We start from the raw sequence: 23,011 nt of genomic DNA on the forward strand, positions 1-23,011 counted from the left end.
GCACATACAAATGACGTCTAGAGAACATCATCGTGTTTGTTTGCCTTTCCATTAAATCAGTCTCAGCTAATTGTTCATTTCCCTTTAATAAATGTTCGACATAATTTCTTAACAGTTATATGTTCTATGCAGCCCCGCTAGTAAACACAGTATTCTGATTGATGGTGCATTTGTGGAATATGAATTAAGCAGCTAAATCCCCTCATTTTTATCCATCTAAGTGGGCGGCCATTTTGCCACTTGCTGTTGACTGAAAATGACACTACAGTTATTGAGGCCTCAGATCACCAATCATGGCTCACCTGTTTTCTGATTTTGGTCATGTGACATTCGTAAGATGAGCCGTGATTGGTCGTTACCTACCAGTATTTTCTATACATTCGATACTATTAATTAGTTTATTTATGTTCAAAAACATTTACAATGTGTTTTAATAAGTTTAAATGTATTTGTGGGAAATGTAAAACTTGAAGAAAAATGTTCATTGCTGTTAAGTAACATCTTCCCTTTTTCTTAGCAGATATCTGGAATGAGCAGTCGTTCCAAACGGACCCGGACCTGCCGCCTGGATGGAAGAAGATCACAGACATGGCGGGTATCTACTACTGGCACATTCCCACGGGCGCTACCCAGTGGGAGAGGCCCGCCACCCACCCCGCACTCCCTGGACAGACGGAGCCCAAGGCCCCGGGTGACCACACAAGCTCGACACCGCGTAAACAGTCTTCGGGTTCACTCAGCCCCTCCCCAACTCCTGAGCAAGAGGTGAGAGGTTGGGTAAAGCAAAAGGGAAACATGACAAAATGAAGCTTAGTGCAAAATCATCAGTGTAGACAATGGATAAGCCTTTGAGAAATATTAAACGCAATGAGACAAATTATAGTTTATTATTATAATTATAGAGTCTGATTAGTCAACACTGCATGCAGTCAATTGAACGTAGTTCTCAATATTCATCATTCTTCCACAGCATACAAGAGAATATATACTGCATGTGTGATATATTTTCACCAGTCATAATAGCATTCGGTACACCTGCACAATTTAAATTCCAGTTGATTGTGGTTTGCTGCACTTAATTTCTCTGAGATCATTTGGTTTACTTATTTAACAACAGTAAACCCCTACCTATTTGCGGTTTGCTATTTATTTACAGATTCAGCTCTTGTTTTCTGTAGTACCTATACTCAGCACTCTGTAAAAAATAAAATTAAAATAAAAACGAAAAAACCCTCACCTATTTGTGGTTTTTGTCCTTTCTATTACGCCCCAAAATGCCAGAAGATGGTGCCAAAGCTCTGACTAATAGGAACATTAGTAGTATTTTATGTTAAAGAAATATGTTCAAGTACATCTTGGCTGATTTTTGTATGTTTAGCGGAAATTATGGAGAGTCTTCACTGCATGTTTTTGCACTGCTCAGTGGCTATTAAAAGTTGAAGCTTACAAATGACAAAGGTCTTGCCGTTAGTGCTTGACAAGTGGTCTTTTATCTGGTTGTGAAATGGCGACTTCCCACACTGAAAAATTAGAAAAATTATGATTAGATATGTTATTTGCTGATTAAAACTAAAATTGGCAAAATTGCATTACATTTTTTCTAGAACATTTTTTCTCCACAGTTTACCCTCTAAATAAGCAAAATTCCACTATAGTAAGATTGTACTAAGAAGAGCTGATTATGATTGGACTCATCTAGCGCTATGTGGCAACTTGTTTGTGCAGTCACAATTGAGTGTGGTGAAAGGTGTGTCGCTCCCAATAGGCCAGTTCTGTTCTTTTCTTTTAACCTTTTAACCATGACCTTTGTAAATTTTATTTCATTTTATAGTTTTTTTTAGTTTTCAAAACTTGTAACTATTGCTTCTTCGTTTTATTTATCTCATATTCTTTAAGAACACGTGGAGCTTAAAAACTTGATAGACGTGATACAGAAAAACTGAGATCATTTTTGGATTCCGCAGCTATAAATTAGTTAAAAACAGCTGTCAGACCAAACTCAACAAAAAAAAAGTGCTCTCAGTATAATCTATAATCCCTTTATTTTGAAAAGTAATGCCATAAAATGAGTTATGAATTATATTAGTGTTTTGGGTTCATAGTTTATGGTATATTTATAGTTAATTGAAACTATTAATTATATTTAAAAAAAAAAATAAAAAATAGGGGCTTCAACAAGCTAGCTTGGTCCCGATCCCCACACATACAGTAGTAGCAGGGGATAGGTTAGAAAAGCAAAATATTTTAAACGATTCTCAGTACTATGCAGTGCAGTTCTACACTACACTCCTGTAAACTAAAATCATATAAGCACATTATAAAAAATGACCCGTCTGACAATGTTGATCAAAACTCACCATTGTCTTTCTTAAGACAGAATTGTTGATACAGCTATTATAATTGATCTCCTAGATTGTGCACCAATACTTAATGATTTGGCGAGTTAGTGTGTGAAGGCTAAACAGGATCTGCTGACATCTCATCTCTTTGATTTTGCTTGTGCGTGTGGTTTTGTTTCTTGGGTGTCTGTAGTCATGTCAGGCTGAGGTCTTCTTCAGGGGCTCCACTCGTTCTGGGAGCACCACCTCCGACAGCTCAGTGGAGCCTCTTCACGAACACATCCTGCCCACGTGTGGATTTGTCAACAGCTGCTATTTTGTAAGTAACCTGCATGCGCCTCTTTTCCTGATCTGGAAACATGCGGAGAGAATTAGTCTTCATGATGTGATCTATAGTTTCCTGTATAGCTGACAACAAGAAACAACCTAACAAGACAGGCGAGCAATGAGTGCAAGGCAGAGAGAAGATTGTCAATAATCCGGTGGCGTAGTAGAATACATGAAGAGTGAGACAATCAATCAATCAGTCAGTCATAAAGAATGATGGATAGTCACGGAGAGGAAAGGAGATTGATAGAGAGATGCGGCTGGTAGATAAAACATTGACTTGGATGGGATTGACTGATGTTGGCAGATAGATGGGCCACAATCCATCCGAGCACATCCATCTGGTGGAGGTGTCAATCTTTACTGCCTTGCTTCTCAATGCGCTATCATGTGCGTGTGCTACATTAAGTTGCATCTTTTTACGTTGTTGGCATACAAACGGAATTTTAATTTAAAAAAAAAAGCGATTCAGGTTTTACCGTCTATCCAATCTGTACTCTGTATATGATATGCTTGACTAGAACAGATTTGTTTGTTTTTCCTGTTCAGCCTCGATCTACATCTCTACAGGGGATGTCAGATCAAGACTGTACCCCCCAGAATCAAGAAGACAAAGAAAAGGTGAGAAACTGCTAAATTTTCTCCTTTGGCCCTTCTTTCAGGCCTTCCCCAGTAAATTAAATTCTTGCCGATTGTCATGTATTTTCATTTTTTACTAATTCGAAATGGAAAGGTGAATGTTCAATAGGAGCAAGAAACTTTTTTTGAGCTTAATATTTGCTCCTCATTGTAACAAACACCAGTGTGCAGTGAGCAAGTTAGTTAACAGCTTTGTTCTGTCTCTCTCTCTCCTTGACTCCCCCTTTCAACCTTGACCCCCAACTATATGTGCACTTGTGTTTTAAACGCCATCTGTAGAAACACATGTGGGGTGATTTTGGCGGAAAGATTGATAGTGAGGTGTGGAAGGCAAGTATCATGCATTCAAATGAGCCTCATCGCCAAACTGTGAATGTGTGGGTTCATTATCATTAGATGCTCCCCATTAACTGCCTGGACAGCATGTGGGGGCTGAAGCTCTAACATCGACCAGCCTAGCACAGTATTGTGCATATGCTTTATGAGCAAAAACACCTTGTGGCCGTCTTTTTTTGTCTGTTCACTCAACTTTCCTGCTGCATAGATATGAATGTGTTTGCACGGACTGTTTTTTCATACTACGCGAGCTCCCTTTGCCTGATGTCTGAGCATGTCCTGTTGCATATAAGCGCACCATTGCTATCGCTCCATCCAGCCAGAGCACTCTGCTATGCACTTTGGATGCATGTTGGTATTTAGACATTAATGGTTTGTGTCCTTTTAGCCCTTCTCTCACATGCGCACATGACCCTGTTGGTCAAAAATATTTTTGGGTGAAAATTCACATCCATCAAATTACCATAAAGCCTGGTTAAGACCAGTGCACTGGAAATTAGGGGGTTGAGCACACTGTTCGACACATCGACTTTAGCACTCCGCAATGCTGGCTTGAAGTTGATCGAAAATCACATTTTGACTTTAACCCGTGGGCAGTATTTTATTTTGAAATGACTTGGTCAGAACTATCAAAAAGCCCAAAACAGGTCACAAGTGTGTAGTCCTTAGCGCTATCTCCTAATCAAAGAATAGCATTTAGCACGCACACTATGGTGGCTCAGAGAGACCACATTTCACAAGCCTACCACCAATTATTTTCCAGCCATTGTGAAGCCCGGCGAGCGACGCCGAAAGACCGAGCAAGACGGAATTAGCCAGAGCAGCTAACAAGGGTGGCTAGCGGGAGTTAGTTGGAGCCATAGGCGAAACATGGCAACTGTAGTAAGGCCCAATATCGAGACTACAGCCATTGCATACTATTGACATTAACATTCAGTTTATAAAATGAATGAATTATTAGTTCATCATTATATGACACTAGGGATCACTGATTGTCACTTTAAATGTAAAAATTAGACTGGCAGTTAAGAACAACGTATTAGTATATTAACATGAGAGAAGTAATAGGGAGTAGGACTAGATACATTTTTGTACTTTTTCCTACTCCTTTTGAACATATAAATTCTTCTGAATTCTTCTTTTTCTTCCTTTTTTTTTACTTCAATTTTTATTTTATACTTGTAATGTGTTTATGTTTCTATGTTCAACAAACCAAGCCAAACAGTATAACGAAGGCAACCACTAACCATATCTGACAAACAGCCTGAATCCTCACGCTTGCCATCAATTAGCAAGTTTACCAAATGCCCTCCTATAACAGAAAATACATTGTCGACACGAAGAAAGACCTGGCAGGCCACTAGATTTATAATGCACTGGGGTGGAAACACTGAACTTAATTTAGTAAATACTCATAGTGTGTGTTATGTATAGCGCCAGAGGTATTTGATACAATTTGAATTTTTTGGGGCCTATTATAGTACTATTAAACTAAAACCATTTTACATTATTTTGTTGGAAACCAGACTGAATAGTCATTTTGCAAACTGTCTTTAATTAATTCACCGCCGTTGACAAGTATACTTGTCATTTACGTTTTTTAACGGGGATCTTGGGGGAGCGTCGGACAACTGTAAATTTCAAACTTGGAAACAACCTTACTGATGCACAACCACCAGTAGACCCCCCCGCCCCAACCTCCCCACTCCACCCTACCCCACCCCACATGTTACACATAGAACGTTAACATAGAACATGCAATAAAACCCGCAAGCATTTAATGAAAAATCCAAATCAATATTTTTGATGGAGACTATCTTCTTTTTCAATTTAACTTGAAATTGTATTAGGGGAAGAAAACTCATCTCTTTCTTTCGGCATTTGTTTCCCAGTGATCGCATTCATCAATCTTGCTGTCCATCAAACAATACATACTGTAAAAGCCGGAACCTGGGGAGTGAAAGTGTGGGTGAGGGCAAAGAATAGACCTGGCTGTGTACGTTTGATACTATATATAGTATATCAGTGGCTTGGGAATGGCCAGAGATGTAGTGATGCGCTTTTGTGATGATGGACAGCAAAAAAATTAAATTAAATTAAAAATATATTTTTTTAAACACATACACACACACAAGGTTTTTTTTTTAAGTGCTTTAGTGCTTTGCTAACTTCCACATACCCTGGGCTGGATGGAACTAAGCAATTGCATTACATATGTTTATTAGCTCCGAGCTCCTTCCTTTGCTTCTTCCTCTGGAGAGGAGATGAATGAAAATTTGCGGAATTAAAACAGAATGGGTGGAGGGCAGTGACTGGTATATTGTGGCATAGAAGATTCTTTGCTAGGATGGTGGGGATATTTTATAAGACAGTGGCGCTGAAGAGACAACAAGAAGCAGAGCTGGAGGTGGAGGAAATGAAGATGTTAAGGTTCTGTAAGGAGTGATCAGATTGGATAGAATTAGAAATGAGCTCATCAGAGGGACAGCCAAGGTTAGATGCTTTGGAGACAAATCTAAAAACTTGTCTGTAATGTCCTGGAAAAATGACATTTTTAAAAAAGAAGTGATTTTTTTTTTCATACCCAAAGAAGAAGAACACAAGATTAAAAAAAAATCTTGACTCAGGCTTCCATGTGTGAAGGGGCTTTAAGGTCTTATGTGTATCTTGATTGTTTTCCTACATTCTGACTGTTGTTTATACACACCAGGACTTGCAGGCGGCTACGGTGAACCCTGACCCCAGTTTAAAGGAGTTTGAAGGTGCAACGCTTCGCTATGCATCACTAAAACTAAGGTAAAATAATAACATTACTTTTGCAAAACCACCATAGTTTTAAATGATCTCTTTGCTCTTGTGACTCAATTACCCGAAGCTCCACCTGCATCTGGTTAGTTTCTTCTATCTAGTGTTTAATCACTGTTAAATAACTTCCGACAAAGCAGGAAATTTACTCTCCCAATCAGGAAATGGATGCCTGTTAGTGTAATGACCGCTGTGGTAGATTTGTGTTCCGTGCAGCTAATTGTCGCCAAAGCAACACGCCATTGCTAATCTTATAACAGAATCACTATATTCCATATTTGCTTTTGCCGGTTATTCCAGGAACCGTCCAGCAGTGGAAGAAGACGACTCCAGCAGTGGCAACTGTGACCCACAATCAAAGGTGAAGACGGAGCGTCACATTTAAGCAGTAATCGTGAATAATGTGTCTGTTTGGAAGTATTAGACCTGTTTGGTAGCACCACCTAGTGGAGAAAAAAAAATAACACCTGCGCCGCATGCTTTCTGTATGCATTTATTTTATTATATCATAGATTATATTCAATCTTATTGATTGTTTAACCTCTTTGGGCCATGCATGCATTTAGAAACAAGGACTTCAGTGTGGATTTCCCTAACTTAATCCACCTTTTAATGTCGCCACTACCATGTCACAATCAAAGAAGCCATTAAAACTGTAAGAAAATACAATATAGTGGCACACAAGCCGTTTGGAAATACATTAATAAAATTTCATACAGTAAAATGTATTAACACTTCTAAAATAGATTTATTTTATGCACCTTAATTACTACTCTCGTGTATATCCCTTGCTTATTGAAAGAAAGACAAATAGTGCCATCTGCTGGATGTGGTGTTGCACTGCATCCTCTCGTCCAAATGCACAGTCACCATGCAGTGACATTTTATCTTAAAGATGGAATATTCCATACGGTTTTTGTACAGGAGCTCACTAGCATGTGCAGGTCTCCTTATGAGTATATGTTCATACCAGACATTGCATTTCTTTGCATATTTGTTCAAGTCAATATTGCCTCTGGACCTGCAATGAGTGTTTGAGTGAAGAGCGTGCCAGACACTCAACAGGCCCACTCACCCACACATGCTGCATAGAAAATGTGGACTATGCGTTCCATAAATAAAACACCATGCTCTACTTTATAAACTGGGTCACACTAGTGCACACAAGATTCATATATGGAACATTCGTTGTGTTTGCGTTTTTATCTTGTACCTTTTCTGTCTGCAGAGGTTTTTGCACTTAATCTGTTGAAACGGTTAATTACTCAAATGAATCCAGAGAAAGGATGCCAAATTGCAAGGTGATCGTCTCTCTTGTTGGGATTGTGGCTATTTGCTGGAGCGGGTTGGACAAGGTGACAGAGTCCTATCTGAATGGGCAATAAATATTTGATGGAGACATGGCTCACTCTATTTGCTGTCTCCTGTCTGTAGCAACCGATATTAACATTTGTCTGCCTCTGATTACATTGTGGAATTGACTTTTTTTTTTTTTCTTTTCTATTTATCTGTTTGATAAATAGTATGCATGTACTACTTTTTGAGTTTTCCAATCTTAATTTGTCTTGAAACTAATTAGTGTAATTGATGGCCTGGTAATGAAGTCACAAGTGTTGTAAAATAGTGAATAGTTTATAGTCTCATTTTATGTAATTTATATGCATACATACATACAATACATTTTATAATGTAAAATCCAATATTTTCAGTAAATTAATCATTTTTAACTAATATAAATAAAAGACCCCACAGATCCTGTATTTTTGGAGCACTCAGGTGCCGTTTGTGGTGTTTGGCCACGTGACTCAATAGAATGTATGCAGAAATAGGACATGGCACAAATGTGACCATAATGCCTATTTTCTCTTATTCTTAGTTGTGTGTGTTTGTGCCTCAGTGTTTCGCAGTCCGCTCTCTGGGATGGGTGGAGATGGCCGAGGAGGACCTGGCACCTGGCAAGAGCAGCGTGGCTGTAAACAACTGCATACGGCAGCTCTCCTACTCTAAAAACGACATCCGAGACACAGTTGGCATCTGGGGCGAGGTGAGGGGGAGGGGCTAGTTTTTTTGTCGGAAGTGATACATTCACATTGAGAGCCGGAGGCCAGCCAATTAAGTGATGAAAAATAGCAGCAATATTATGAAGTTGTTTTTCATAACGTGTGCGTGTGTTCATGTGCTAAGGGGAAGGATATGTACCTGTTGCTGGAGAATAATATGTTGAACCTGGTTGACCCGATGGACCGCAGCGTCCTTCACTCTCAGCCAATCGCCAGCATCCGCGTCTGGGGCGTCGGCCGTGACAATGGCAGGTAGGTTACCGTGTCAAAAGGGCGGCCCTATGCTCTAAAATTTCTTACTTCTGTGTTAGCCTACTACTTGATGTATGAAACAAGCTGGATGGTGACAGGCCGACAGAGATCATTAAATGATTAATAACGAAGGGAAAACAATTTAGTTACTTATTCACTAAAAAAAACGCACACCTCAGACCAGCTGCCCTTCACTTTCACCTCTCTTTATTAATTGCTGACCAGCATGATCACAGTCCATCCTCCTTATTGTAAGAAAGGACAATCCAAACAAACAATAACAAGCATGGGAGCCAATCATGGATAATCGACTCGCCTGACAATGCGTTAGTGACGGAAGATAACCAGTAGAGGGTGCTGTGTCCCACAGAAGGAGACTGAATAGCAATGCAGTGTTTCACCCAAGTGAAGAGTACTGTACATTTATGCCATTAAATTGAATAATAAAACATGTGACAAAGTAAAGATAGGTGCGGCTTCGTAAAAAAAAAAAGCAGGGATCTTCAATTATAATTCTGAGGGATCCAGTTGCAAGGGATTTCTTAGGGCAAAGGTCCAAACCTCAAAATATTTGGATTTATATAATTGAACCATCACATGATATCAAAATGGAACATTACCTTTTACAATACTTTAACTTTTATTTGTGATTTTGTAAATACTGTACAATAGAAAAGTACTGGTCCATCCATTCATATTTTAAACCTTTCAACTTTCCCAAACTTTCGAACAAACCATGCCCCTCAAATACGTAATGGTAAACAAATGGTTTGATTGGCTCATTATGGTTACATGGTCACAAAAAGAGCTACCGTAGTACTGAACGTAGCGTCGTACACAATCTGTGCTTGCAACATGTATGAGGAAAAAAAAAAAAACACGTGCCAATGTACAAATGTACATACTTAAGCTTTGTTGGACAGCGATTGACCGTGGGTCTGCATAAAAGCTTCTAGTCTGTGACTTTGAGTATGTATGATCAAAATACATATCCTGGCTTAGTGAGTGTCGTGGGTGAGAGTGTAGTGTTGGCTGGCTGTTAACTAGCTAACCCATTTTAGTCAGTCTGTGTTTTGAGTGACTCGGCCCTAAATTGCGGCAATCTGCAGCTCGTGTATGAATTTGCTTATTGCACATTTTGATGAATTGATGGAACCCTAAACACAGCAGCTCTACATACTGTACATTTTGGCTTTTGACACACATTGTGCTTCTGTAGTACTGTAGTAGTAGTAGGAAGACCTAGCCTGGCTGTCAAGTAATGGTTGGAGAAACTCAGTGTGGGTGCAGTTTAATGCAAATTTGAATGTAAATTAGTTCAAATGGAGAATGTCTGCTTGCAGACAGTTTTGGGGAAATAAACAGCTAATAAATGATCGACTTGGTTGTTTAATTGCATTGTTCACACAAACACAACTATTTGTGTACAAGCAATTAAAAAGTCAGTTTTTCATAATGCAATATGTGCCCTTTAACTCATCACCAAATAGCTCCACACAACTGACAGAATCAATGAATCAATTATTCACATCCCTATATAATAGCATAATTTGAATGATCTCCTTCTCCTTCATTGTTCGAGAGTTTTGGCTCTCTCACAAAGGAAAAACTATTGCTTAATAGCTTAAAAGATTGAATTTGCAAACTTTGCCAATCAGCCTATTTCCCCCTATTTAAAACTAATTAAGTTGTGCTTTACAAAAAAAAGCCCTAATGAGTTTTGATGTTGTCATGGCAACATTGCCACGACATTCAGACGCAATACTGCAGAGTGCAGGGTTAGAACACACACACACACACGTACACACTATGTTTAGAGGAGATATCCCCAATGTGAGACAAATCGACCTTGTGCTCCTCAAGTGCTTAACCTTTATTTGTAGCATTCTTATTTGGAGAGGTGATAACATCTCGGTCAGCTGCATGAGGGAGGAGGAGGAGGCGGCTCGGAAGAGAATGATACTGGAGGGGGTTGGCTGAAAAAGGGGAAAGAGGGGGATGAGGCTGGTAGAGAGGGGGGGGGAGGTCTGCTTACTACTCACTGGGTCTGCAGCATGCAGGTTGGGGAGTGTTCACTCATATGCAGAGCATCTCAAAGATTCCTTCCCAAAACAGAGGAACAAAACCACTGTGAGTATTTTTTTTATCCACATTGTTTTTGTAAATGATCAGACCAGATACTGAAATCGTTTTTTGGCATGCAGGTCTTTTTGTTCTTCTTCAACAGGAGCTTGTATGGGAATCAGTGTAAAGATACATAGAAAATTGAATTGAATTGTTTTGAAAATATTGTTTGATTGTTTAAATATTTGTCGTATCAGCTGCCACTCCTCCCATGGGCCGCTAAACTCATTATCACAATAGAAATGACTGACTCCCACGTCAATGTTTTCGAGAGCATTGGTATGAGTTGATGAGATTGTATTGGAAATGACCTCAACACACATGTGCACACATTGTAACTTTTATCTTGTTCACAACTTCTTTTAATGTCTTTTATGATGAGTTTCGATGGACAAATGAAGCTTCATGAAGCTTCATGAAGCTTCATGAAGCATGGCGTTCTTGACTTATAAATGCAATAGAAATGTAATCATTTTACATTGCACTAGCCTTTATCTTTAAGCCACCATCTATAGGAGTAAAAAAAAAAAGTGCTCAATGAAGCTTCATTTTCCCATCATTAGAAATGGAATGCACTTATATAGCGCATTTATCTACACCATATGGTGATCTATTAATACTCGTTTCCACAGAGAAGAGGGAATATATGCCTGATAGTGTTATTTTAGGCTCTGTGAGCGTTAAAGTAGCAGTTGTTTGAAGGTTAATAATTATCGTAGCATCTACGCTAAATTCCGTTTCTGATGGAAGAATGACTTGAGCGCTTTTATTAAGACATTGGGAACCTGTATACAAAGTCTCCTTCAAAAATATATAAAATACAAGTAAAAAGTTTCAAATTTTAAATAGTTTCCACTAAATGTGATCAGAGTCAGAAGTTGCAATACTAAACAAGGTTGCATCTTCTGATTCAAACTGTTGACAGCCACTATTTTAAGATATTTGTGTTTTTTTTTTTTTGGTCAGACAATGTTTGATCCTACACTATGTTTTGGGCTGTCATTGTCTGAAGGCAACTTGTTGGCCTGTTTCATTACTGGATATGAATGTAGTTTTTAAATATTTGCCATGAAAAGGCTTGACAATCAATACAACATTTTACCGTATTTAAAAACATTTGTCATCTACTAACCCTTTCGCTTTCCCTCTTTGGCTTCCGTGGATTCAGAGAGAGGTAATCGCATTCCTTTTCGTCTCGATATCATCTTTGACATTTCTTATTGTTTCATTTCCTCTGCGTCTCCTTCTTGCTGCCCTCTTCAAAGTGACTGTGTATAAAATGAACACATTGTAGACATCTAGGAAATGAGGGTTGACCCCCCCCTCTGTCCTTTTCTGTCTACAAGCATGTTTTTATAGTGTGCACACAGACAGAGAGAGGAATGAGAAGATCATCCCAGGAGAGCCAAACTCTTTATGCTTGTTAACGGGCAGACCTGCGTTTCCTGTTTCATCAAATGCATTGGGAAAAATAAATTGAAAAAGCACAAAGGAGGTTATTGCAAAGTACCTTTCTTGTATAAGTGTGTTGGCATGTTGGTGCTTTTCATGCTTTACTTGTGTTTCTGGTGGTCCAATTCTTTGCTCCATTCTTCCTGTTACTTTATGATTCAGGTATTCCTTCTTTTCAGTGCTGCCGCCTGCTGTCTCTCTATTCATCTCGCTCTCACGTCACGCTGCGCTATCGATCTTTAGGGTCTGTCGACCTGCCTCGTGTATGAGTGTGTCTGTGTGTGTGTTTGTGTAATTATCAGACAAATAAAGGTCAGCCTGTCAGTCATCAGAATCACGGAATTACTGTAAATGTTCAAATTGTGCATAATGTTACAGTGTCTTTGCACAATATTTTTAAGTAGAGATGAGTTGTGTTCAGTACGTTTTCATTCAGTATTGTTTTATTTTTTTGTTTTATTATATTTTTAAAACATGTAGTTTGGCAAAAAAAATAGATATTTTATATGCAGTATATTGAATCATTATTTAGGTACTGTCAGCCCCCCCTATATGTAAGGAAGCGTGTTAAGGTTCAAACTGTGCAGATCAGTTGACATAAATAATCTTGACAAATTCAAAATCTTTTCGAAGGTCGAAACTGTTAAAACTGAGGAAGGGAATCCATATTAACTTGCATTTTTTCCCTCCTGCATGTGTAACGACCAGTTATGTTTCTTGTTTGACTGCTTCCACAAAATAAATGTGGTATTCTTCTTCTTTTGACAGGGATTTTGCATACGTGGCACGGGATAAAAATACAAGGATCCTAAAATGTCATGTGTTCCGCTGTGACACGCCGGCCAAAGCCATTGCCACCAGCCTCCATGAGATCTGCTCCCGGGTAAGACAATGGCATTGAAGCAATACAATCATTATAACCTGGCTAGATTTGGAGATAATGTGCATTTTTATTTGGTAATTTTTTTGTTGTTGAAAATAACACATTATACTGGAATGGGAAAATAAGCCATTTTCATTATATTTTAAATCCTTAAATCGATCAATGGTTTCCTGTTGTAATGTAGTAATTTGCCATGTTCTATATTATGCTAGTTATCAGAATCCTTACGAATGGAACAAACATTACATTTCCTCAAAACGATCCAACTCAATTAGGAATATGATTATGTATTTTTTAATGGAATAAAACAAGCAAACCATTTTCTATAGCGCTTGTCCTCATTAGGGTCATGTGTGAGCTAAAATCTAACCCCATCAGATTTTTTATGAGAGGCCTGGTATACCCTGGACTGGTCGCAGATCATACAAGTAACCATTCGTTTTCACACTTATGGACAGTTTGGGGTCTTTAGTTAACCAAACATACAAATTTTGGGCAATGTGCGAGGAAGCCACAAACCAATAAATGTTAAATATGTTTTCACTGATATCTAACGATAAACATTGGGGTGGATTAGAGCTTTTGTGGGTGCAATTTTTCTATCCAGATCAAATTCAAAAGTCATTTGCGCTTTCATATGTCTTCCATATTAATATAATAGGCTTTTAATTCACCATTTAAATGTTTTACATGGAAGATTAGATATATAATAAAGAGGCTAAAAAAGTCTCTGCCTCACCCTCCTCACCCTTTCTTCCCTCCCGCCATTCCCTCATCCCTCACTCACATCCAGATTATGACGGAGCGAAAGAATGCCAAAGCAATGGCAGGAGGTTCTCTCCAGGACAGGATTCAGGCAGGACTAGATCTCCCTTTACAAGGTTGGTTCATTGTCAACATTGTCACTCAACACCCAACCATTTACTGTAATTACCATTCAAAACAAACAAACCGTTTAAATACTATTTAATTGTTATTTTGGCAGAATTCCCAACACCAAAGACCGAGTTGGTTCAAAAGTTTCATGTGCTCTACCTCGGAATGATGCCCGTTGCCAGACCTATAGGTAGGTGTTTCTTACGAGAGCTGAGCGTTTTCATTTATTTCAGGCAACAATTTACAGTTGAAAACAGGAGCAGCAATTCATACTGTAATTTCATAATGACAACAGAAAAAAATGAGGGGAAAATGAAATAAAAATATAAGATTTTTGCCTGAAAGGGAGTGGGGAGAAAAAAAACTTTTTGAACAGGTTTGTGAATAATGATGAAACTTCAACCAGGAAAATGTGGGGGGAAAAAAGCTCTTTTACTCACATTTGATTTGTGAATAATAATAAAATTGAGCTATATTCTAATGCTAATTACTGCAAAACGGAAACATCATAATACAAATAATTTTTTTTCCCGATGAAAGAAGAGACTCTGATCTTTCTTTTGGTAGGTTCCATGTTTTCAAAATCAGTCTAAATCTAATAAAACAGCCGGGAGCGAAGGGGGTTGCTTCAGTGAAATTGGCTGCAAGCGAATGAGCTAATTACGCTGCATCACTTCCAATACACCTCAGTGCTGTCGAACAGATTGCGGCCGAGCGTGGTACTTAAACTGCAGACCCACAATTCTAAATTCAGACTTATAGTAGTATAAAAAATAATTTTTAAACTAAAACATGTGTTTGTACTGTACTTAAAATGTGACTTTTAACCCTTCTCATTGCAGGCATGGACATACTGAATGGCGCAATAGGCAGTTTAGTCAGTTCTTCCAGCAAAGAGGACTGGACTCCAGTGGCCCTCAATGTGGCCGATGCCACTGTCACCATCAGCAAAGACAAGGTCAGTCACTCGTCTGACTTTGAAATTTTGGAAAAATTGCAGCATTGCAGAATAAACCGCACTGCGCACAAGAAACAATTGTATTCATTAAAAAAATAACAGCTTATGGATTTAAGCTGTAACACCCAAAGCTCATCTGCTCCAGTGGTCCGATTTATTAAGAGGCCGCACTTCGTTTTACATGAATCTTGACACAGGAGGAAGAGGAAGTGCTGGTGGAGTGCCGCGTACGTTTCCTGTCGTTCATGGGCGTGGGACACGACGTGCGTACGTTCGCCTTCGTCATGGACGCTGGCGGCCATCGCTACGACTGTCACGTGTTCTGGTGCGAGCCCAACGCCGGCAACGTGTCTGAGGCTGTTCAGGCTGCTTGCATGGTGAGTTGTTGGAGGTCAGACAGAAGAAGTCTCACTGCTGTGAGTTCTGTCTGAAAGGGCGCGATGCCTCTCATGCGCCAATTTGCCGTAAAGGGAGTGTGAAAGTGGCTTATGCTAAAATTAGGAAGATATAAAGCTATCTGCCTTGTAGGGCTTTACTACATTCAATTTATTAAAAGTGAATGGAAGAACTGCATTCAGGCTATTATGTGTGCACTCAAGTCAGAAGATAGAAATTACTTTACATGCAAGGCACGGTTACAAGCAGCCAACCTTGAAATAAGTGGCAGACATTAGCTTTGTTGATTGGTACATTTAAGTTTTTAAATCCAAAAGAATAGCATATTTTAAACAGAAACCAATGGCAGATTGTTAACAGAGACTTTTAGAATCTTCCTTCTTTCATGTATTGTGTTACAAAGTAAAAAAAAATGTCTTGAGGTGAAGATTTAACAATCAGGGAGGAATTTAAGAATCTCCTAATAGATGAACTCATTCATTCCCAGCCATTTTCACTGATGCAACCCCCTTCGCTACCAGCTGGTTTACTGGATTTTGACTTATTTTGCAAGGCCCTTAGAATATTGTGTTCTATTGCTATAAAAACATGGAACCGAACAAAAGAAAGATTAGAGTCTCTTCTTTCATCAGTTTCCGTTTTGCAGCAATTAGCATTAGAATATAGCTAAGTTTCATCATTATTCACAAACCTGTTTAAAACAACATGGCCCTGGTTGCTCTCTTATACTCTGCTGCCACCTTCTGGCCGTTTTTGTAATAACTACCATTAATTCAACCATTTTCTTCAGTTCAGAGGTTGCATCAAAGCCTTCTGTATGCTCTAGCATTAAAAAAACATAAAAACGTTTAAATACGTTTTTGGGACACTGGTAATATTTAAAATTGAATGTATTTATACATTTTTGGGAGAAAATTAGTTAATTGCATTTGAGGTATATCACAAGACATATCAACTGACATATGGCATATGACAGAGAAGTTAGTTTTAAGCAAAGGAATGAAGACTTAATGCACGTTTTGTATAATTTTTCTCGGCTCAACGCGTGAGGACAAGGCTTGACTCAACAAGGAAGTCATGTTTATCTCGTACAAATTGTAGTAGGCTCCTTCAGCAAAGACATATCTATCTGTCCCGTGCTTCAATGTTTTTCTTGATATATACTAACTGTTCATTCATTCATTTATCTTTGAAACTGGGAAGCTACAAAGGAATTACCCCTTGTGGGATAAATAAAGCTGCCTGAATTGGAAAGACTTCGAAATAAATGGTTCTGAGTAAAGGAAGGAAGGCAGAAAAGAAGGTTTAAGGGAAGGAAAGGGAATGTAAGAATGAACGAATAAAAGGTGAGTCAGAGGAAGGAAAGAAATGCAGGCAGGCAAAAGACAGACTGATAAAAAAATAAAAATGATAACCAGAAGCGAGTCAAGGGGGGAAAGAAAAGCAGATCGGAGGGGAAGGAAGGCAGAAAAAACAGGTCTGAAAAGAAAGAGGGAATAAGGAAGGAAAGCAGAAAATAGGCTTAAAAGTGAAGGAAAGTAGAATTTAAGGTTGCATGAATGAAAAGTGGGTCTGGAGGAAGGTAGGAAGAAAGGTCAGGAAATTAAAGATGGCAGAAAAAAAAGTAAAAACTGAAGGAGAGATGGTAAAAAAGGTTAAAAAAAATGTTTAAAAGGAAGGAGAGATAGTAGCAATAAATGAAGGTAGCCAGTAAAAGTAAGGATACAAGAATAAAAAGCAGCCCTGAGAGAAAGACGAAAGGAGGTCAGGAAAAAATCTGAAAATGGACTAAAACTTTTTTCCCCCTCTTGACATTTCAAAAAGTGTTTTTGAAAATATTGTCCCTACGGTTTTCTGTGATTTTAAGGTGATAATGCAAAACTAATTGACAATGACACGAGTCCTCAGTCAGTATTATTGATCAGCTTAACCTTTAACACGCATAGGGCTGCACTTTGCTGTCATGTACATTCCATTTGCTGACCCCTCCCCCTCCTCACCCTCTCAGCTGCGGTACCAGAAGTGCTTGGTGGCGCGGCCGCTCTCCCAGAAGGCCTGCGGCTCGTCACCGCCGGGCGACTCCGTGTCCCGCCGGGTCTCGACCAGCGTCAAGCGAGGCGTCCTCTCCCTCATCGACACCCTCAAACAGAAGCGACCCGTCACAGAGTTACCGCAGTGACCGGGAAAGCGCCAAGCGCTACCGACGTCCCGGCCGTACCCCGCAACCCAGTCGCCATGGTAACCCCCCCGCACCGCTGCAGAAAGTACCATAGACTCCTGTAACCATGGTAACAGACCCTCCAGAGTTTGGTCACGTTTTTTTTTTTTCCGCCCCGCCTGCCAAAAGCAAACCACAAGACTCAAGCTCATGAGCATCAGTGTGCGTGTTTTCGACGCGAGACGGCTAATTGCGAACTGTGTACATAGAAGCGTCTCGCATCCCCCTCAGGGCGGCGCAACAAAGACCGCACGCCGTCGGTTAGTCGTCGTTATTGCACGTGCTGCAGCATGCCTGTTTACGCACACCTTGTCAGCGTTTAATGGCGCCTCCCCCGTAGACGTCAGCTCTATATAGACACCACCTTGAGCACTCCATTGTACGTCGAAAAGCGCAGACGAAAGTTGCTTGAATAACTTTTTCATACTCATGTAGTATGTAGGCTTCCATAAAGATACTGTAAAAGGGCTGAGAAAGTCGTTAGAAGGGAAGACGTTTATGTTTATCCTGTCTGTAGTTAAATTGACATCAACCACTTGTTAGTCAAAATGAGGTACATGTAAATGTTAGTGCTCTTTATTCAGAAAATCCACATCACACATCTACATATCAGGATTAGGTTATTTTTATATTTATATTTAAATCATTCACTCCCAGCCATTTTCACTGAAGGAACCCCCTTCGCTCACCGCTGTTTAACTGGATTTTGACTGATTTTACAAGGCCCAACCAAAAGAAAGATATAGTTTCTTCTTTCATCAGGAAAATATATATATATATATGTATCTGTTTCTGTTTTGCAGCTATTAGCATTAGAATATAGCTAAGTTGCATCAATATTCACATTCCTGGTGAAAACACTGGCAAAAAAGAGCTTGTGGCAACATGGCCCTGGTTGATCTCTTATACTCTGCTGCCACCTGCTGGACATTTTTTTTAAAATAACTACCATTGCTTTAAGCCACCGCTTAATGTCAGAAGCTGCATCAAAGCCTCCTGTATGTTCTTGCATCAAAAAAGCAAACAAACATAAAAAAAATTGTAAATACGTTTTGGGGAGTGAAGGACAAAGTATTTAAAAACTTGTTAATACGTTTTTGGGTTTGAATGAGTTAATATGAATATTTCAATATCATCACAGTGAATGTGTTGCATATACTGGTAGTTATAAACTAGGGATGTAACAATATCCAAACATCGCAATACGATGAGTATCACGCTATTGTGGGGAGGTTAGTGATACAAAAAAAGGTCACAATATTGTAAAAAAAAAAGAGAAAAAGGAGCTCATACTAAAAAAAACACACACACAATATTGTGCTTTTGTACATTACAGCATTAAGTTCCCCTTCATCTGACCATTAGCGAGGATTTTACACATAGAAGGGCCAAAACATGCCTTATGAAAATTAAACTGCACAAAAAAACTAGCCACCAGAGGGTGCTAGAACTGCACAAATGGATAGCAACCCGACTTTTTTTTTTTTAACAGATGCGCTGCTTTTAATATCGTGACTTGACGACGACGATATATATTGTGGCAGTTTTAATATCGCGATATCATGATATTGCCAATACCGTTACATCCCTACTATAAACCAGGGATGTCAAACTCATTTTATTTCAAGAGACATTTTCAGTTGATCTCAAGTGGGTATAAATAACAAAAAACAAATATTCCCTGTTTTTTAGTTGCAAATAATTACAACACATTATTAAAAGATTACTTTTTCTTATCTTATTAGATAGTGATATGAAATAAAATAAAAAATGGTGCAATTTTTTTGCACCAAATCCTGAGTACCAGCCACATTTCAGAATGTCATTTAGTAGACATCTGTTCGCGCTCCAGTGGAATTAATTAACAACAACAGATAATCCTAGTGAGTTCTGTCCACGGGCCAGATTGGACCCTCTGACGTGGCGGTTCTTGCCCACGGGCTGTATGTTTGACACCACCGCTGTAAGCACTCACAAAAGCACACACAAATATAAAGAACTGTATATCCTAAACAATAAGTACAAAGTTTTTAGATACACGATTAAAAGTTACTTCTTATGGAAAGAGTTCCATATCAGCCACATCCAATATGGCGTAAAGAAGCAGAGACGTAGGAATGGGCCAACCTGCTCAAGTGTGGTGTCTATATATATATATATGTCTACGGTCTCTCCCCTTGCTCTCTCACTCGTAATGAACACGCTGAAGACTCAAATGTGCTGCGAAAGGAAGTATGACAAAAACTTCAAGAACGAGGACGTGAGTAAATGAACGTAAAAACGTGTGTCGCTCACATGAACCCGCATGAAACTTCCTTTCCTGAACAAATAATACACTAGAGGCAATATCAGTACATCAATGCTGCTTTATTTTTTTTGAAGGAGTTACAAAAAGACAGATGCTTGGCCCGGATGGTCAAAACAAACAAAACAAAAAAAAACGAGCGGTGACTGTTCACCCGAAGCATCCCCATCACGTACCCGCCATTTTGTCACCACTGGGATGCTGCCAGATGATAGCCATAATGGCGGAGGGGGCGCACGAGACTGAGTAGGGGTGACGTTTAGCTGCCCCAGGCAGACGAGAGAGACCGCTGCTGCTTTCACACTGCGCAGATGTGATCCACATGCTGGAGGATGCGCTGCTCGGCGTCAGGACCCCGCAAATGTGCTTATGTACTTGTTGCCATCATTTCTATTCACATTGTAAGAAGGAAAAACGAAAGAAAATGTTGCATTTTTCATTGGGTGTGTTGACTAATGTCATGTCTGCATGAATATGGGTATTTGTTTTTTTTAAATGTATTTTTCTATACATTTTGACAAATGACATTTATTAAGTTGTCATTGCAGCCCTAATGAGAGTTCACATTTGTTATTGACAATGTGCCTGGCTAAAATGGCCTCATCGTTATGGATTTTAGTACCACCTGGTCATTTGCATGCACTTGACAACCTGCAATTTGCTTGCATCGGGCCGAATTCTTGTATTTCCAAAATCGTCACTTTTCAGGAAGCCCCCCCCCCCCCCCCAAATGGCGTTAAAATCGTCAAAGTGCGCAAACCTTTTTCGACACTTTTGTCAAAGTAACCACCTACGTATGTGGACTGGCCAATAGTATAGATGTGTGGATTATTTTTTTTTTTTTACATTTATCAAATAGTTACAAGGTTTGACGGTTTACCGTAGTCCTAAAACCCTCCTGTTATGTTGCGGGTCAAATTGAAAATCTAGAAAAAAATAACTTAATTTTTGCTTTGTCTGCTGGCCTTCATTTTTTATTTATTTTTTAATAATATTAAAAACATTGCATTGATCATTTTTGATGATTAAACATTACAACGGGTCACATTGACATTGGTAAGAAACAAATACAACAGGTGGGCTACAAAGTCAAGGTTTTAATAACCACTAATACTGGCTGTCACCGGTAATGAGCCCTTCTTTTTTTGAGGGGATGTCTATGATTGGCCGCTTGCGGAGTTGAGTAAATGAGCCACCTCTTTGACTTTAATTAGTTTCCAATTAAATATTTATTCCTTATCAACGAAGAAGCAAGGCAAGATACTGTAAACACAGATGCCTTTTTGCTTAGGGGGAAAAAAAATGTCAGCAGGTACTAGTTAGCTCCAAGGACAACATGAGTAGCCCACTCAAGTAGCTTAGCAGTGATGGGACACTGTGATTTACTAAGAAAAATTAAAACAGAATAATGTTATTTATTTAAACTTGATACACCTTTTTTCTGTACTCAATTTCCTATATTTTGTTTAAAAATTATATTATGTCCAATAGGGAACAAAACGTACCCAAATGTTGTTTTTTAATGCCATTTTAGAACTGTAATTTTAATTGATTCCGTGGTATTTTGGCGACAGTTATCATACCATCAAAATCGACCCAACGCCTACATCGGAGGTTCCGGCCCAATGCAAGCGAATTGTTGTGTTTTTAAATGTAGATCTGCCAAAGACATTTTAATGTTTAAAAAAACAAAAAATACCCGCGTACGTGTGAATATTGCCTCAAGCTAATTGAAAGTTATCAATGACTGCTATTGATGCATTTCCTCCAGTCATCTGCGTGCTTGACTTTTTTTTTTTACGCATACATCCTTCCTTGGTGTCTTTTTGTTTTCACCTGTGCCACACACTCATAACGTTACTTATTTGTCACAAGAATCTCCAATTTTTTTTTATATTCAATTCTGTATTTATACCCACAAAATATCATAAAGTTACACACTAAATGAGAAATGAGCACATTCTTACCATTGACAGGAAAATGGCCTGGCAACAGTAACGAGCCCTTCTCGCCACTTTTTTGTCTGATTGAAATGTGAACGGGTTGACAAATGTATGTACATAGTCTCCATGTAAGGTAACATTTGCCATTTATTGTTGTCATAAGCTATTCCTTTCATTTTGAATGTCTTTACTTTTCTATTTTATTGAAATGCCTTTTTTTTAAAGAACTCACCAAATGGCCAAAGTGTAACATAGAACTTGTAGATAAGAAAACGAGGAAAGCAAATAATGACTTTTTTTCCCCCCCCACAGTTGTCAATTAAGTTGACGCCTGATAAGCGATTATCTATGCATTCTTTTCATGGCAAAGAGTCTTTACAATGCCTTGCATGCCCGAGGACCACGGAGAGGAAGACTGTATGTACTGAACAGAAATATTTTTATTTTATTTATTCTATTTTATAAAGCTATATACTGATTTTATTCATGGAGGCTGGTGAAGTCTCAGTTTGAGTCATTGTTCCAGTGCTAGCAACGCTCCAAAAAGGCTCCGCTGTGCAGAAAACAAAACCACAAAAAAAAGTGCAACTATACACCAAGAGCTGAGAATCCTCCGCTGAGGAGGAGGAAAAGGCTGCAGAGGACTCCCAGTGTCTCATAAACAACAATAACAACACACGCTCCATTTCCTGCCGATGGATGTGTAGGCTCCTGTTTGCTGCTCACTGATTTGTACACGTTATCAATGTAACCAATTGTGAGAATAAACAGCATCTTAAAACGGACTCATCTGTCTGCGTCACATCTGCAACTTGTGCACATTTTAATTTAAGACAATATTAAATCCTTCTCTTATCAGAAAATTAAACTTCGGTTTTATTTATTGATTTGTTTTTGGGGGAGGGTGAAATTATGTGGTGAAAAAGTCTTTCTCTGACCACACTTGTAACTTATGGCCACGAGGGGGCAGTATAATGCCAATGTGCACGAGAGTTAACCCAGTAAGATGCAGTAATAATGGTCATTTTTGCAGAGGATAAAGAATAGACGCTCTTTGGGGGTGTTGCATTGTCTTTCTACATGTGGTTGCATGGTTGC

The 23,011-nt window shown here is 39.0% G+C and overlaps 1 protein-coding gene and 1 long non-coding RNA gene across 8 annotated transcripts in view; one reads left to right on the top strand and one right to left on the bottom strand.

Annotated features, from left to right (window-relative positions):
• apbb2b (amyloid beta (A4) precursor protein-binding, family B, member 2b) overlaps window positions 1–22,698 on the top strand; it is a 52,107-nt gene extending 29,409 nt beyond the window's left edge. For 2 of the 7 annotated variants that reach the window (XM_077570716.1, XM_077570719.1), the window contains 14 exons: window positions 518–765; window positions 2,533–2,658; window positions 3,216–3,287; window positions 3,585–3,635; window positions 6,352–6,437; window positions 6,747–6,807; window positions 8,344–8,490; window positions 8,631–8,758; window positions 13,103–13,217; window positions 14,011–14,098; window positions 14,203–14,283; window positions 14,936–15,051; window positions 15,249–15,428; window positions 17,456–22,698. In XM_077570716.1, the coding sequence (XP_077426842.1) occupies window positions 518–765; window positions 2,533–2,658; window positions 3,216–3,287; window positions 3,585–3,635; window positions 6,352–6,437; window positions 6,747–6,807; window positions 8,344–8,490; window positions 8,631–8,758; window positions 13,103–13,217; window positions 14,011–14,098; window positions 14,203–14,283; window positions 14,936–15,051; window positions 15,249–15,428; window positions 17,456–17,626 (1,670 nt within the window). In that variant the 3' untranslated portion in view covers window positions 17,627–22,698. Of the gene's footprint in view, window positions 1–517; window positions 766–2,532; window positions 2,659–3,215; window positions 3,288–3,584; window positions 3,636–6,351; window positions 6,438–6,746; window positions 6,808–8,343; window positions 8,491–8,630; window positions 8,759–10,784; window positions 10,889–10,913; window positions 12,057–13,102; window positions 13,218–14,010; window positions 14,099–14,202; window positions 14,284–14,935; window positions 15,052–15,248; window positions 15,429–17,455 lie in introns of those variants that run through there. The other 5 variants (XM_077570717.1, XM_077570720.1, XM_077570718.1 and 2 more) reach the window with 4 other exon arrangements.
• LOC144055074 (uncharacterized) lies at window positions 9,098–12,221 on the bottom strand. Its single transcript, XR_013294759.1, has 3 exons — window positions 12,015–12,221; window positions 10,801–10,860; window positions 9,098–10,734 (listed from the first exon to the last, which is right to left on the bottom strand). It is a non-coding gene; the product is annotated as an uncharacterized LOC144055074 (long non-coding RNA).
• Window positions 22,699–23,011: the final 313 nt, after the last annotated feature.

The sequence above is a fragment of the Vanacampus margaritifer genome, chromosome 7, assembly GCF_051991255.1.
Source record: "Vanacampus margaritifer isolate UIUO_Vmar chromosome 7, RoL_Vmar_1.0, whole genome shotgun sequence".
Classification (NCBI taxonomy): domain Eukaryota; kingdom Metazoa; phylum Chordata; class Actinopteri; order Syngnathiformes; family Syngnathidae; genus Vanacampus; species Vanacampus margaritifer.